General features: G+C 40.0%; 1 protein-coding gene across 1 annotated transcript; it reads left to right on the forward strand.

The window, feature by feature from the left end:
• Positions 1 to 36: 36 nt before the first annotated feature.
• On the forward strand, positions 37 to 13745 carry QRSL1 (glutaminyl-tRNA amidotransferase subunit QRSL1). The gene is made up of 11 exons (XM_064709871.1): positions 37 to 142; positions 355 to 514; positions 1639 to 1737; positions 2725 to 2821; positions 4511 to 4687; positions 6941 to 7116; positions 7216 to 7328; positions 8822 to 9014; positions 9411 to 9528; positions 12616 to 12821; positions 13290 to 13745. Exons 1-11 carry the CDS (start codon positions 119 to 121, stop codon positions 13499 to 13501), a joined length of 1575 nt encoding a protein of 524 aa, XP_064565941.1. The 5' UTR covers positions 37 to 118; the 3' UTR covers positions 13502 to 13745.
• The last annotated feature ends 299 nt before the right edge of the window (positions 13746 to 14044 follow it).

Consider the following 14044-nt stretch of genomic DNA (forward strand, 5'->3'; position numbering starts at 1 on the left):
GCCCTGCCAATGGTGCCGCGGGGTGTTGCGCCAAGATGGCGGCGCCCGGCCGCCGTGCGGGGGGAAGGACAGGAGTCGCGCGGCGGGCGTGAGGAGGAGGGGACGGGCAGGGAGAGCCATGCTGCGCGCCTCTCTCCGCCAGGTGAGTGGGGTCTGTCCGCCTGCCGGGGATGCCGAGGAGCGGGGCGGGTTCGCAAGGTGACCGGGTTCCCCTCGCGTTCCCCTTTCCCGGGGCGGCCCGGGAGAGCGCGTCCCGTGCGCTTCTTCCCTCAGCGGGGATGGCGCTTCCTTCCCGTCCCGCCCCGGCGCGGCCTCTGGCGCCCGGCTGCCCTGAACGATGGGCTGCGCTCCCAGGTGTCGGCGGCGTTGAAGGAAGGACGAGTTGCTCCCACGGAGCTCTGCCAGCGATGCTTGGCCCTCATCAAAAGCACCAAGTTTCTGAATGCATACATCACCGTGGCGGAAGAGACCGCTATGAAGCAGGCTGAAGAATCGGAGGAAAGATATAAAAAAGGTATATTGGTTTGTAAGTAATGTCAGTCTTTAAAAAGCTGCTGAGGAGGAGCTGTCTGTGTTAGACGAAGCACCTTTGCTTTTTAAAGGGGGTGTCTTGGCTTGTCTGACTCTTGGGAGATGAAGCTCATGCTTGAGGTTTCCGTGGGTGTACATTTGGCACTCAGGAGAGTATTTAGACCAAAAAACAGAAGGAAAACCTGGACCAAACGAGGCACTACAGGTTAAATAGACTCTGTGCCTCTTGGACAGCATTACTACTTGGTGTCTGCTGTTCTTTCCCTCAGCAGTTCATTTGGAATATGTAGCCAACAGGTGCCGTGAATAGGCAAATGCAGTGGTCATTCTTAGGCCTCCAGACTGGAATAGGCACACAGCTGGCACAACCTATTGAGTTTTTAATTAAGAAAGCAAATTAAAATAATGCAACTTTATTAATTGCAGTTAGGAATTGGAGAACAGAACAGCTTTCAGTCTTGTTATCTGCAGCATTTAGAAGATGGCCATCCTCATTTTCCTTTGTGTTTCAAGAAAGGCAGGAAAGGTAAATTTTCACCTCATAGAGTACATGTTTTCCTTCATATGAGACACTGGCTGTTCTCTGACAGCTCAATGAAATTGTCAAGCAGATTGTTTTGCTTCCTGATGTAGGCTGTTTTGGGTTGGGGTTTTTTTGTGGTGTTTGTTGGTTCTGGGGTTTTTTTGATGATGGATAATCAATTACTTGGGAAGGGTTTTCTCTGCTTCAGTAATTAATCTACTGTGTATGTCAGGTATGTTTATGGCTCCCAGCTTAGTGATGGGGATTTAGTAGCACCTATGGCTGCAGTAAGCCTGTGTGGTGACATTGGAATGCACTCCTTTGGGACAGCCAGCCTGGATGAAAGCAGGCAGAGGGCTTAGACACGAGGTCTGGTTTGGGCAGAGTGCTCAGTGCTTGAGTTGGAATGGAAGGTGGTTCTTGAAAATGGAACAGACAACCATCAAATACCAAATGGAAAGCAGTCTTGCTTTCAAAAACCACCCAAAGGGACACGTAAAATAAACAGTAATCGATGAGAACATTATATATATAGAGCACATTTTGCTTTAATTTCTGTTGTTTTACAATCATTTCTAATGCAGGTCAGCCACTGGGCATTCTAGATGGAATTCCTATTGCTGTAAAAGACAACTTTAATACAGCTGGCATTGAGACAACATGTGCATCAAATATGCTAAAAGGTACAGTAAAACTTTTAAAGTAAAACCAGATCTTTCACTCTTTGGAGGGTTTATGAACTGGAGTCTTCCAGAAATCCAGGTATTTTCACAAAATGAGCTGGTATCATTTGAGGAAATACATTTATCCAATTTCACTGGCCAAGTTAATTTTTTTTCTTCTTCTAAGCACATAATCTCTTTATAATTGTATGCATTTAACAACAGTTATAATACAAACCCATATACTACAATAAAATGGTTCCAAAATCCACATTTTCCTTCACATTGGTTTTAGATCTAGAGGAGAGCAGTCAGTGCTGTTCTACTTAGTGAAATCCAAAGACAGTCCTATTTTGTTGTTCTGTTTGTAATTGGTGACTTAAATAGCTTTTTCATATGGCTGTAGGAAAAGCAGATGTTAACAATCCCAACATACAATCACGTTCTATAATGCTTTTAAGGAAATTTTTTTAATTTCCTAAATTCATTGTTTTTATTAACAGTTCATCAATGTTTTCAAGGCATTACAATATTTTTATAGTGAAAGCAAAAGTTGGAAACATTTCTTATATCTGTTTTATTCTGCACAAAGTAAAACTTTATATTAATCCTTGTGGAAGATAGCAGAAGTAAATTAGCAGACCTCTGATTTTATTGTGGGTTTTTTTTAATAGCAGAAGAAACAAAATATGACTTCACTGTTTTAAAAGTTGTTATATTGCCTGAGATGCTGTTCCTTAAAGCACATTCTCAGACCTGTTGTGATTGATTGCAAAGAGTATTAGGAGTGATGTCCTTGTTCCTGATGGAAGTGGGAGTGAAGAAGCCCCTGTTATCATTCGTGAAGTGAATTGGTTACCATTTGAGGTCTTGTGTCATTGTCATAGTTCTCATCCTAGGTTATGTAAGGTCTGAGTGGTAATGACAGTGTCAAAATGTTCAGAGTAGCTACTTGTAAAAATAACTTGTATCTCACCAGTTGCTCTTAATTGTTCTGATTGTTTTCAGGTTATATTTCTCCTTACAATGCTACAGTAGTTCAGAAGTTACTGGATCAGGGAGCTGTGCTTTTAGGTAAAACAAACCTAGATGAATTTGCAATGGGGTGAGTGATGTTTATTATCTTTAATGTGCTGATTTTACGTAAAATAGCATACATACCATCTGTTCCAATCTACCTGTAATCCTTAACTCCTGTTTCTGTGAGATGAGACAACAATGAATACTTACTGGGAGGGTACACAGAGCTGCAGGAACTTTTCCCTGAGCATTTGTGCTGTTGTGTAAATGATACAGACGCTGAGTTTTGTGAACACAGTGTTCAAATGTGCTTGAGAGGCAGGAAGCAGTCCAGCTTGTGCAGAAGGCTGAAGACAAGTGGCCTTCTTGTAGATTCAGTAGTGTGTTAATAGAATTGGTTACAACACAGTTAATTGCTGCCTTTTCCTCTCTCCTTACTGATGGCTTTTAGCCCTTAGGTAATTGTTACCGTGCCCCCAGTGGCAGCCACTGCCTCTGCCATCTGGCCACTGGGGTAATTTGTATGAGTACTCCCTGACTTGCTGCACACAGGCTAGTCAAGAGCAAGGCTTTCAAGTTGCCTGAGCTAATGGTGGTGACTTTTTCTCAGGAGCACATTGAAAAATCCTGCTACAAATTAATTCTTCTGCACATCAGTGAAGGCAGCCAAGCTGTAGCAGAGAATGGCATCGGGCTGTTAGGGATGGGAATTGCTGCCAGGTTTGGAAGGGAATCACTGGGACTTTAGTACCTCTGAAAAACAGTAAAATTGCTGTATTTTGGTTTTATTATACTTAAACCAGAGTCCAAGGTTTGATTGGAAATTCCTGTGGATGGAGTGAAAGTACTTGGACAATATTGTTTTGAATAAAGTAATTTTTATGTTAAAAAGCTATTCCTCAGAGGAAGAGCAGGCAAAAAGCTTGGGAAAGACCTGATAATGCAGTGATAAACTGGTCTAAGTTTGTTAAAACAGAGGGTTCTCCTACAGAGCTTTTCCCAATAGTAGTTTCTCATTGTGCTGTGTGTGTTTGAGTGAATTCTTGATCAGGGAGCAGATCCAGCTCTAAAGTAGTGATGTCTGAATAAGGTTTGCTTTCTGCTGTCAGCTGCCTGTTCTGTGTGATGATACAGCTGGTAACACTGGCACCTTGCAGTCAGGGGGAGCATGGGGCAGAGGGCCTGAGGAAGGAGGAAAGTGTGCCCTGCCCCTGCTTCTGGTGTCAGCTCACACCTGGGTGACACAAGCTGGCTGAAACCAGTTTCCGAGAAGCCTGTCTGGCATTCTGAACCAGTGAACTGTGCCCTCTGCAGAGGGCCACAGGGTGAATAATAGTGTGGCATTTCAGAGAAATGTGTGTTCCTGGTATTGTGGAGCTTTTTCTCCTCCTCTAGCAGCGTGTTCTTCCTCACAATGGTGATCTTGTGCAGGGCTGGAAAAACAGAATACCTTGGTTTTGAAAGAAATGTGCTCCTGTACTTTTACATAGCTTTAATCAGTTTTGTGTTTTTGTGACTCTGTTCTTTTCAGTGGCATTCGCAAAGTTAGAAAGAGGTACCAGTTCAGGTTCTGTGTCAGGAACTGATGAACAGCTATGAATTTTGTATGTAATGTTGTAGAAGTTGACTGCTTAAGGATTTACGTACACCAGTCTTCTTGTGTTGAAATTGAATTTGTAAGGATGATGAGGAATTGGATTAAAAAATTGAATAGAGGAACACAAGTATGTCATTTGTCACTTCTGTGTGTATTTGTCCTGTATGACTGTCTTAGTTCTGGGAGCACGGATGGAGTGTTTGGACCAGTCAGAAATCCCTGGAGTTACTCAAAACAGTACAAGGAAAAGTCTGGCCCAAAATCCCATCCTGAGGACGAAGAGTCAAACTGGGTAATAACAGGAGGGAGCTCAGGAGGCAGCGCGGCTGCTGTGGCGTCTTTCACATGTTTTGCGTAAGAGGCTTTTAAAATTGTCTTTCCCTAAATGTCTCAAGATATTTTTGGAATATTTTAATTTTACAATTTTCTCATAAGCTAGTAAGAAATAGGAGGGTTATTGGCACTGGCATGCAAAAATTTATTTCAGCATCCCTAGGTTACTCGTGGCATATCATGAAGCCAGAATTAATCCATGCATGCAAATTTAGATTTACTCATTTCAGGCATTATTCAGTGGTATGACCACTTTGCACTTTGTGAAATATATATAAAATTATGATGGCAGTAGGGGAGTGACAGTTTTATTCTTATTCCCACATAATCTCTTAAAAAGTCTGAAGGAGTTTGTGATGCATCGTCTTCCTCCCTAATTGCATTACACAAATACACACTGAAATGTAATTCAGCAAATTAAGAGATCCCTCAGTTTGTATCAGTATAATAATCTTTCCTCTGCTCCTTTGTTTTTATAGCCTAGTTATGTAATAGTACATGAGATTTGGGACCTAAAAACTTTCAAATCTCTTATTTAACAAAAGAGTACAGAGTACTTATTACACAGATACTTACAGACTTCCCTGTTTTTAACTTAGAAAACAGTTTTAGTGTTGGGGTGGTTTTTTAGGCAAGTGTGTGTTTATGGTTGTTTGGAGTTTTTTTCCTAAAGAAATTTAAACAAACTGGACTTCTTTTAAAAATAGTAATTACTAACTGCATGGAATATCAACACACTGTTTAGCAAGTCAGTTGTCTATACTGTCTTCTCCATCTGACAGTTAAAACTGATCACAAACCTTTACACCTTGCATTTTATGCAATTTTTAGAGATACATGTTGGAGCATGTTTTATAGAAGATTATTTCAATTGTGCTCTGAATTGGAAAGTGTTTAAAAATGCTCTTTATTTACTTTATATGTGTTTGCCCATAGACTGCATTACAAACATCTATTTTGTTGTTAAAGTATTCTTGCTATTGTTGATTACAACTCATTTAAATTACTTTTTAAAGTTATGTATGTCTTCATATCCTTGCCCTTTACTGGAATGTAACCTACTCAACATTTTAATACTGTTGAAAATTAACTCAATGCAGCCATTCCCAAGGACTGCTGGTTCTCATCCTGAGCCAGAATGGGCTGATCCTGAGAGGGTCTGGCACCTTTTCTTATGTTGCTGGGCTCCCATTTTGCACTGCTCAGCACATTGTCAGATCAGGGAGATTTTTTTGTCCAGCTATTTTATTGCATATAACCTATTGTCTATCCATCCTATTAGTGTCTTTCAAGCACCAGGAATGCTGCCAGTCTTTACATTTTCAGTTTGGGATTTGGATGTCCAAAAATGCTATAAAATTGAGGATGTTTTACATTAGCACAAACGCTTTGGAAAAAATTCCACTTCAGGAAAGTCAATTTAATTGGTTCAGCCATCTCATAAACAAATGGCTATGGGAAAAGTCATATACTCACTTCAATAAAAATTATACCTATTTCTGGAGTTTAAATGGGTTTTGGCAAAGATTTGAATGAAAACTGCTTTATCTTTTTAATGCTGCTTGAGTTAAGTTTATTAAAAACAAGAGAACAGCATGTTTCATTGCAATACAATTTTTGAAATAAAAGTTTCAATTTAGAAAGAACAAGGTTTCACTTGTGGATAAGGAAAGAGGAATTCCACATAATAATAATAATAATAATAATATGCTGTGTTTTAATTGTACCTAAGCTACTGTAAACTGGGAGTTCTGATCAATCTTTGTAGATTTGGAAACAGGAAAAACATCTTTCCAAAGTATGCCCTCTTGTTAGGGGCAAGAAGTGTCACTCTTCATTTTTATCCTGGAAAATGCTGATTCATGGTGCATTGGCTACCCAATAAATAAGATATAAGTGTTGAAAATTGTTCCCTAAATCACATGAGATGTATCAGTTGGAGTCCGCAGTATTGGAACAGAACACAGTATTGGGACAGGGAAGGCAGAAAAAGACATTTGGGGCCATTTTCAGATGGTCTGAATTCTACCTATCTGTCTTTGCTTTGTAAAGAGAACTGGACTCTGCTAATGGCAAATTCAGAGACCCTAAGAAAAATCAGAGAACAAATGAAAAACAGACATAGAGAGCAGACAGGAATTTAGGCTGTGTGATTATGACTCCTGGTCTGGAAGAATTTACAGTTTTAAATCCATGCATCTCAAAGCCACACATTCTTATGATTTGGAAATGTTCTGAATTATCTTACTAATGATGATCCTTTTGAAACCATAGAGCCTTAGGGTCAGACACAGGAGGATCCACCCGAAACCCTGCTGCTCACTGTGGTGTTGTAGGTTTAAAGCCAACATATGGACTGATCTCTCGCCATGGTCTCATTCCTCTAGTGAACTCCATGGATGTGCCAGGAATCCTAACCAGATGTGTGGATGATGCAGCAGTTTTATTAGGTATTACTCTGTCAAACATCATTGTTTACAACATTTCCTCAAAACAGACTGAATCCTGACTAACATTTTCCTGGTCTTCACATTTTGTGTCTTTTTCAGGTTCACTTGCTGGACATGATCCTAAGGACTCTACCACAATTCAGGATGACTTTATGCCATTTGAACTACATAACTTGGCTGATGTCAGCAAGCTTTCAATTGGAATTCCAAAGGTAGCATTTAAATCCTGTTAACAGTTATGGACCGGAAGAACAAATAAAAGACACATAACAAAAAAATACTTGTGTCTTGCCCACCATCTCCCCGTCTCCCATGATTTGAAACAGTGAAGACAGTGAAAGCAACTCCTGGAAAAGAACAGTTTGTGTTTGCTCTGTTGCCTGTCCAGGCAATTTGGAGTAAACATACAGTAATGCATCACCTAAAACATGTTGTCATTGTGGGGGGAAGCAGTGTCAGGAACTTAGGGGAAATTGGGAACTTCAGTTCTTGGTTCTCTCTGTTGCTCTTTCCTTAGTCTACTCTGTAACCTCAAACAAGTTGCTCTTGGTGCCTTCCCACACAGTGAGCTTGATAATGGTTTGTGCAGAGCTTTGGGATCCTTGCCTAAGTGCCACTGTGTGGCATTTAATATTGAGCAGATTTTTAAAGGCAATTGAATGGCACAAGGAGTTGTGATTTGCAGAGTCCTAATAAGAACTGAAAAACATCTGTAATTTGGCATCTGATGTATGCAGTTTAATCGTGTTTGTTTGAAATTTAGGAACAAAGTTTGGGACTTCAGCCTATTTTTAATTTAATAAAGGCTCTGCCTTCAAAAAGACAATGTAAATAACATTTATTAATTGTATTCTCAGAATTGGAACCTAAGCTAGAACAGGCATACCAAAAGTTTTAATTTGGTAAGCAGAGATGTCCAGTGACCAATTATTCACAGTCTGTGAAATGGAAAAATTATGTGCCTGGAAAATTGATCAGCTGCATACTGTTTAAATCTTGATAAATCTAAAATTGTGATGCTGGTTAATTTTTCCAATCCTTTGGACATTTTTTCTACTTCTACAGATTATTCTAAAAAGATACATGCATACATTAAACAGTATTATGACCTTGATATTATGGGTTAGAACTAAAGCAGGTATCTTCAAAAATAGGGAATTTTAATATAGTATCTATAATTTGTCTGTGAAATAGGAAAGTAGCTAATCTAAGTCTTCTCCCAACCCCTTGATTGTAGTTCTTCTTTGGTGGGTGGTTTTATTTATTTCACCAAGGTGTGCCAGTTGCCACGGATAACATTGTGAGCATTAACAACAGGGGCTAACAGCCCTGGTTTTAGGATTTAGACCTGGAGAATTTGTTCCTGTGACTGCAGAGCAGTACAGTATGGTCTTGATAGATAAATAAGGGAATAACTGGGCAATTACTCTTTCAGAAGAAACTACTGAAATTCCATGATGTGTGATACATATGTAGATCTTACTGAAATGAACGTAATGCTCTTATTAAGACTCAATACTGTTAATTTAATACCCCTTGATTGTATGGGATTTAGTAGATGCAAAAAGCTTTTATTGGTACTTTAAAACATATAGTGATGAGATAATGGTTTCAGTGTATTTTTAGCAAGGAATATTTGTGTTTTAGTTGTTATTAGAAGTAAATCAGTATGTAAAATAACTCCTGTTCTTGTTTTTCCTCTAAGGAATATCATGCACCAGGGCTGTCAAGTGAAATTCTGGCTCTCTGGTCAAAAGCTGCTGACCTGTTTAAGAATGCAGGTGCTAAAGTGGTTGAAGTGAGCCTGCCACACACTCCTTACTCAATTGTCTGCTATCATGTGCTGTGCACAGCAGAAGTGGCGTCAAATATGGCCAGGTTTGATGGACTGGAATATGGTAAGGCCTTTGAAAAACCTTTTTTCTCAGACAGTAGAAACATTGCTGGATGCCATATAAAAGTGTTATTCATAGATTAAAAAGTGTTTTTCATAGATTTTCTTTTCATGATTGGATGCTTGATACTATTTCTCCAAGATGGAATATAGTAAAAAACCTTGTGCAGATAAAAATGTGTAAATAAATACACAATATATTTCACTACTAGGCATATCAGTGTCTGGGCTTAAAGTCTAGTTTAGTACTTCCATAATAAAACAGGGATGTGTTTTGTTGTTTTTCCAGAGTAGTAGCATGTCAGGCTGCAGCAAACAGTGACCTGTTGTACTACTATGACATTATTAAATCTAAAGGATTACAAGAAGTATTAACACCCAGAATGCCTTTTCTTTCCAGGCCATCGTTCTGACATGAAGGATTCCACTGAAAGTCTGTATGCTGCCACACGGAGAGAGGGCTTCAATGATGTCGTAAGAGGAAGGATTCTGTCAGGAAACTACTTCTTGTTGAAACAGTAAGCAGAACCTTGAAATTCAGCTTTTCCAGGTTAATGAAGTTTTGAGCAAATGATGATTAATTGCCCATCGTGACATGAGGAAGAAATTGCTCTTACACTAGTAGCTGTTTGTATTTTTATTATTGCTTTAGCTCTATAATGCCTGTTTATAATGAACAAAAATGTTTTCCCAGAGTCTTACCAGTGAGTGTCCTAAATTAAATAAGTGGAACAATTTAGTGATTTTTTTTCCCCTACCAGAGCATTATTGGCATCCATTAGTTAAATCAGGCAGAAATCTACCCTATGGTATGACACTGAAATCATACTGAAGTCTTTACTGTCTTAGTGTTAGAAGTTCTGTAGCTGTTAATTTCATTAAAACTGCATAGAGAAACTGCTGGTACATTTTAGTGAGATCTTCTAGAGAAAGCCAGACACATAGCAATTAAATTAACTGCAGCTCTGTGTCTCAGTGTACAGGGAAAGAGAAGCATTGGCAGAAGTATGGGACTGAAGTCCTTACAGAAGTCAGGGTTTTATCCAGCTCATGTAGAGAAGCTACTGCATGGATCAATTTTACATTTTTAGTTTTCAATCATTATCCAGCAGTCCTAATTTATGTTAGTAAATGTGCTGTTACTCTTTGTCTGAATTTGTTCAGATACTAACAAAAATATTAGGCATGTAATTAGTCTCTGTAGTGCACTTGCTTTGAAAGAGCTCTGTCAGCAAGAGTATTCATCAGCTGTGACTTGTGATTGCTCTCAGAGACAGGAATGTTGTCGGTCGGTCTGTAACAACCAGCTTTTCTGGAATGCCGATATTCCTGCCAAGTGTGCTTCCTCTGCTTACAGCTGTCCAGATCAGCTTTCCTGAGGCTGCTTTAAAATTCACGTAGTTAACTCTTCTGTGAAGGAATACGCAATTAGCTTCCATCCAGATGGAACAGGAGAGTTGTGTTCCTGTTCCACAGTAAATTACTTTTGAAGAACAGAGTGGAGGGTTCAGAAAGCATTCTTAGAATAAGTAGTAGAGAAAACCCATCTGTGTCTCTTGCAAATGTTGCCTTTTACAGCTTATTTTTATCTTGCTTTTCAAAGTTTTAAAATGACTAGGTGATTGTTTGGAAGTTCTGTTTAACATCTTTAGAGATGGCATGGGCAAGGGGATTGAGTCCTCCCTCAGCAAGTTTGTAGACAGCTCCAGCTGGTGTGGTAGTGTTGATCTGCAGGAGGGCAGGAAGGCTCTGCAGAGGGATCTGGACAGGCTGGGCTGGGGCCAATGGTGTGAGGTTCTGCAGGGCCAGGTCCTGCCCTTGGGTCACAACAACCCCAGGCAGCACTAAAGGCTGGGGCAGAGGGGCTGGAAAACCACCCAGGGGAAAAGGGGGTGCTGGTCAACAGCAGCTGGACATGAGCCAGCTGTGCCCAGGTGGCCAAGAAGGCCAATGGAATCTCAGCCTGGATCTGCAGCAGTGTGGCCAGCAGCACCAGGACAGGGATTGTCCCCCTGTACTCAGCTTTGGTGAGGCCACGCCTCAAATCCTGTGTTCACTTTTGGGCCACTCACAACAAGGAGGACATTGAGCTGCCAGAGTGTGTCCAGAGAAGGACAGCAGAGCTGGTGAAGGGGCTGGAGCACAGATCTTATGAGGGGTGGCTGGGGGAGGTGGGGATGTTTAGCCTGGAGAAAAGGAGAGACCTTTTCACTCTCACTACAGCTACCTGAAAAGAGGTTGTGGTGAGGTGGGAGTCAGTGTCTTCTCCCAGGTAACAAGTGATAGAAGAGGAACTAGCCTTACATTGCACTCTGTGAGGTTTTCATTAGATATTAGGAAAAATGTCTTCACTCTAAGGGTTGTAAAGCTTTGAAACAGGCTTTCAAGGGAAGTGGTGCTCCCCATCCCTGGAGATATTTAAATGACATGTAGATGTGGCACTTAGGGATTTTATCATGTTAACAGCTAGGTGGATTTCTGAAGTGATTGTAGAAAAAGGTCTAATTGCCATTGTATAACTTATTAACTTGAATCTGTTTATTGATTATAACCATTTTCATTGCTGTTTCTTGGAATCTTATATCTTTAGATTACTCTAAAAAAGTGGGATTTAGGCAGTTGTAGTTGTTTTATCTGTAAAAACTCTGGCATGTAGCAGTTGATAATACACCACTCCATTTTTCTTGCACTTTACTTTTTTTTTTCTTTCCCAAATAGCTGAAGGTTTAGATGACAGTTACTTTTGAAACTGAACTTCTCTGTATTTAAGATTCCATATTTACCAGTTCTGCATATGAGGTTAAAAGGAATGATAGAGTTGACTAATATGTTTCTGCTTCAGAGTTGTGTAAAGACAGAAATCCACAGACCACCTGTTTACATGAGGGGGAAAAAAATGGTTAAAGATAAGGTCTTCTACAGAGAAGTATACTACAACCACATACATAGTTTTAAATACATTTGGAGTTGTCCACAGATGATGGGACTTTTTCATTTGTTTCAAGTATCTTGCTGGATTGAATCCTAAATGGTTAATTCCTGTTTTTCAGACCTGTGTATTTCTGTATTTTCTAGACTTTGCTGTGCTGCCCTACAGTGAAATCAGGTTAGATTCCAGCTTTTCACCCAGAGGGTGATTGAGCACTGGAACAGACTCCCCAGGGGAGGGCTGACAGCACCAAGCCAGTCTGAGTTGTGCTCTCAGGCACATTTGTGGTTCTTGGGGTGTCCTGCACAGGGCCAGGAGCTGGACTCCATTATCTTGATGGGTCCCTTCCAACTAAGAATTGTCCACGGTTCTGTGAAATTCAATGTTTATTTAGATTCCAAATGGTCATAAAAGTGTTTTGAGTTTTAGTTAATTATTGTAAGGTAGGGTTTTGTTTTTCCTTCACCTTCCTTCAGCTGTATGCCCTCATCTCTTCCTTCTCTGGCAGCTCCTCTGCTATGAGAGCACAAACACGTGTGGTGACTCAGCTTCCAGTGTCAGTTAAAATCTTGTCCAAAAGGATTACTGGGCTTGTCTTTTCCACAGTAACTAAAAAATAAAGTTCTGTATTTTGGGAATTAGAGTGTCAGGACTTTATATCCCTATTCCTTTCTAGGAACTATGAGAAGTACTTTGTCAAGGCACAGAAAGTGAGACGTCTCATTGCCAACGACTTTGTGAAGGTTTTCAGGAGTGGTGTTGATATTTTACTCACTCCCACCACTCTGAGGGATGCAGCACCTTACACAGAATTCATCCAAGAAGACAACAGGACCCGCAGTGCTCAGGATGACATCCTGACACAGGCTGCAAACATGGCTGGTGAGTAGGGACAGGAACTCAAGTACATTTTCCCCTGCCTCATCATTTTAAAAGTCCAGTCTCTTTAGGTATTTAACCTTCTCTTTTAGAATCAAGATATTTCACTCCACTAAGTCTTACAGTGATAACTGGGTCTAAGGACAGTTTTATTAAATGTTTGAAAATGTAAGACCAGATTTTAAAGTAGAGTACCTTGGAGCTGAGTGTGGGCTGCAGGTAAGATGAATCTGTTCCAGAGACAGAAATCTCTTCCTAAGGAGAGCTGATTATCTTTTTCAGAGGATGCTGACCTCTTAAATCTCTCTAATTAATTTCTTGTGATCATCTAGTATTCACTTTGTTGAATCAAATTATTTTAGCTAGTCTTTTTTCTCTGGTTTTTTTTTTCTGGTTCTCTTAAAATTGATACAGAAATTACTCTAAGGTTTATAGTAAGTCTTTGTATGTGTATTTTTTTTTATCTTCCAGGACTGCCAGCCATAAGTGTTCCTACAGCTCTTTCAGAGAGAGGCTTGCCAGTTGGGCTTCAGTTCATTGGACGTTCATTCCAGGAAAAGCAGCTTCTCACTGTAGCCAAATGGTTTGAAAAACAAGTACAATTCCCACTGATTCAACTAGAAGAAGTAAAGAGGCATGACAGTGATGTCTTTCAGCATCAGAAATCTGCTTCTTTTTCATAGCCTGGGACTTGCTAGTCAGCTAGAGCAAGACAGCTGTGGGGATGGTCAAGAAACTAATTTCTGCAGTTAATTGTCTTTTGCAGAAGTAATAATCTGTTCTAAGAAGATGTTATGCAGTAATGCACGATGGAATCACGACAGCTTGTTGCAGTGTAATTAAGGCAAAGTGAATCATTAAGTAAACATTACCATGTTATTAAGCAACATTTCTTACTGATATTAAAAATACCAGGTTGAAATTGTGTGTGTTACGCCTGTGAAGCTGATTTTTTATCCCTAGAGGGTGTGTAAGGTATCTGACCAGTTAAAGAACTAGCCTTAACTGTTGTGTGAAAACTACATGGTTGCCAAAGGGCTTGGTTTCCTTCTGGAGTGTAGATTTTTGTAATGGCAACAACCAGACAAGCTCTGTTGGAACAAAGGCATCAAGGACCTGTTTACCAAAAGTTAAATACAAAGGGAAACAAGGGAATAACTTAGAACCATAGAATCCTTTAGATTAGAAAGGACTTTTAAGACCATCAAGTCCGACCCAGCACTACA

The sequence above is a fragment of the Zonotrichia leucophrys genome, chromosome 3 (genome assembly GCF_028769735.1).
Source record: "Zonotrichia leucophrys gambelii isolate GWCS_2022_RI chromosome 3, RI_Zleu_2.0, whole genome shotgun sequence".
Taxonomy (NCBI): Eukaryota; Metazoa; Chordata; class Aves; order Passeriformes; family Passerellidae; genus Zonotrichia; species Zonotrichia leucophrys.

What these genes read in the sequence shown, in the direction of transcription:
- QRSL1 (XM_064709871.1), top strand. Translation starts at nt 119, where the DNA reads ATGCTGCGCGCCTCTCTCCGCCAG. An exon ending in TGCATCAAATATGCTAAAAG is followed by an intron (nt 1,738 to 2,724) that starts GTACAGTAAAAC and finishes GATTGTTTTCAG; the next exon opens with GTTATATTTCTCCTTACAAT. An exon ending in AACTACTTCTTGTTGAAACA is followed by an intron (nt 9,529 to 12,615) that starts GTAAGCAGAACC and finishes ATTCCTTTCTAG; the next exon opens with GAACTATGAGAAGTACTTTG.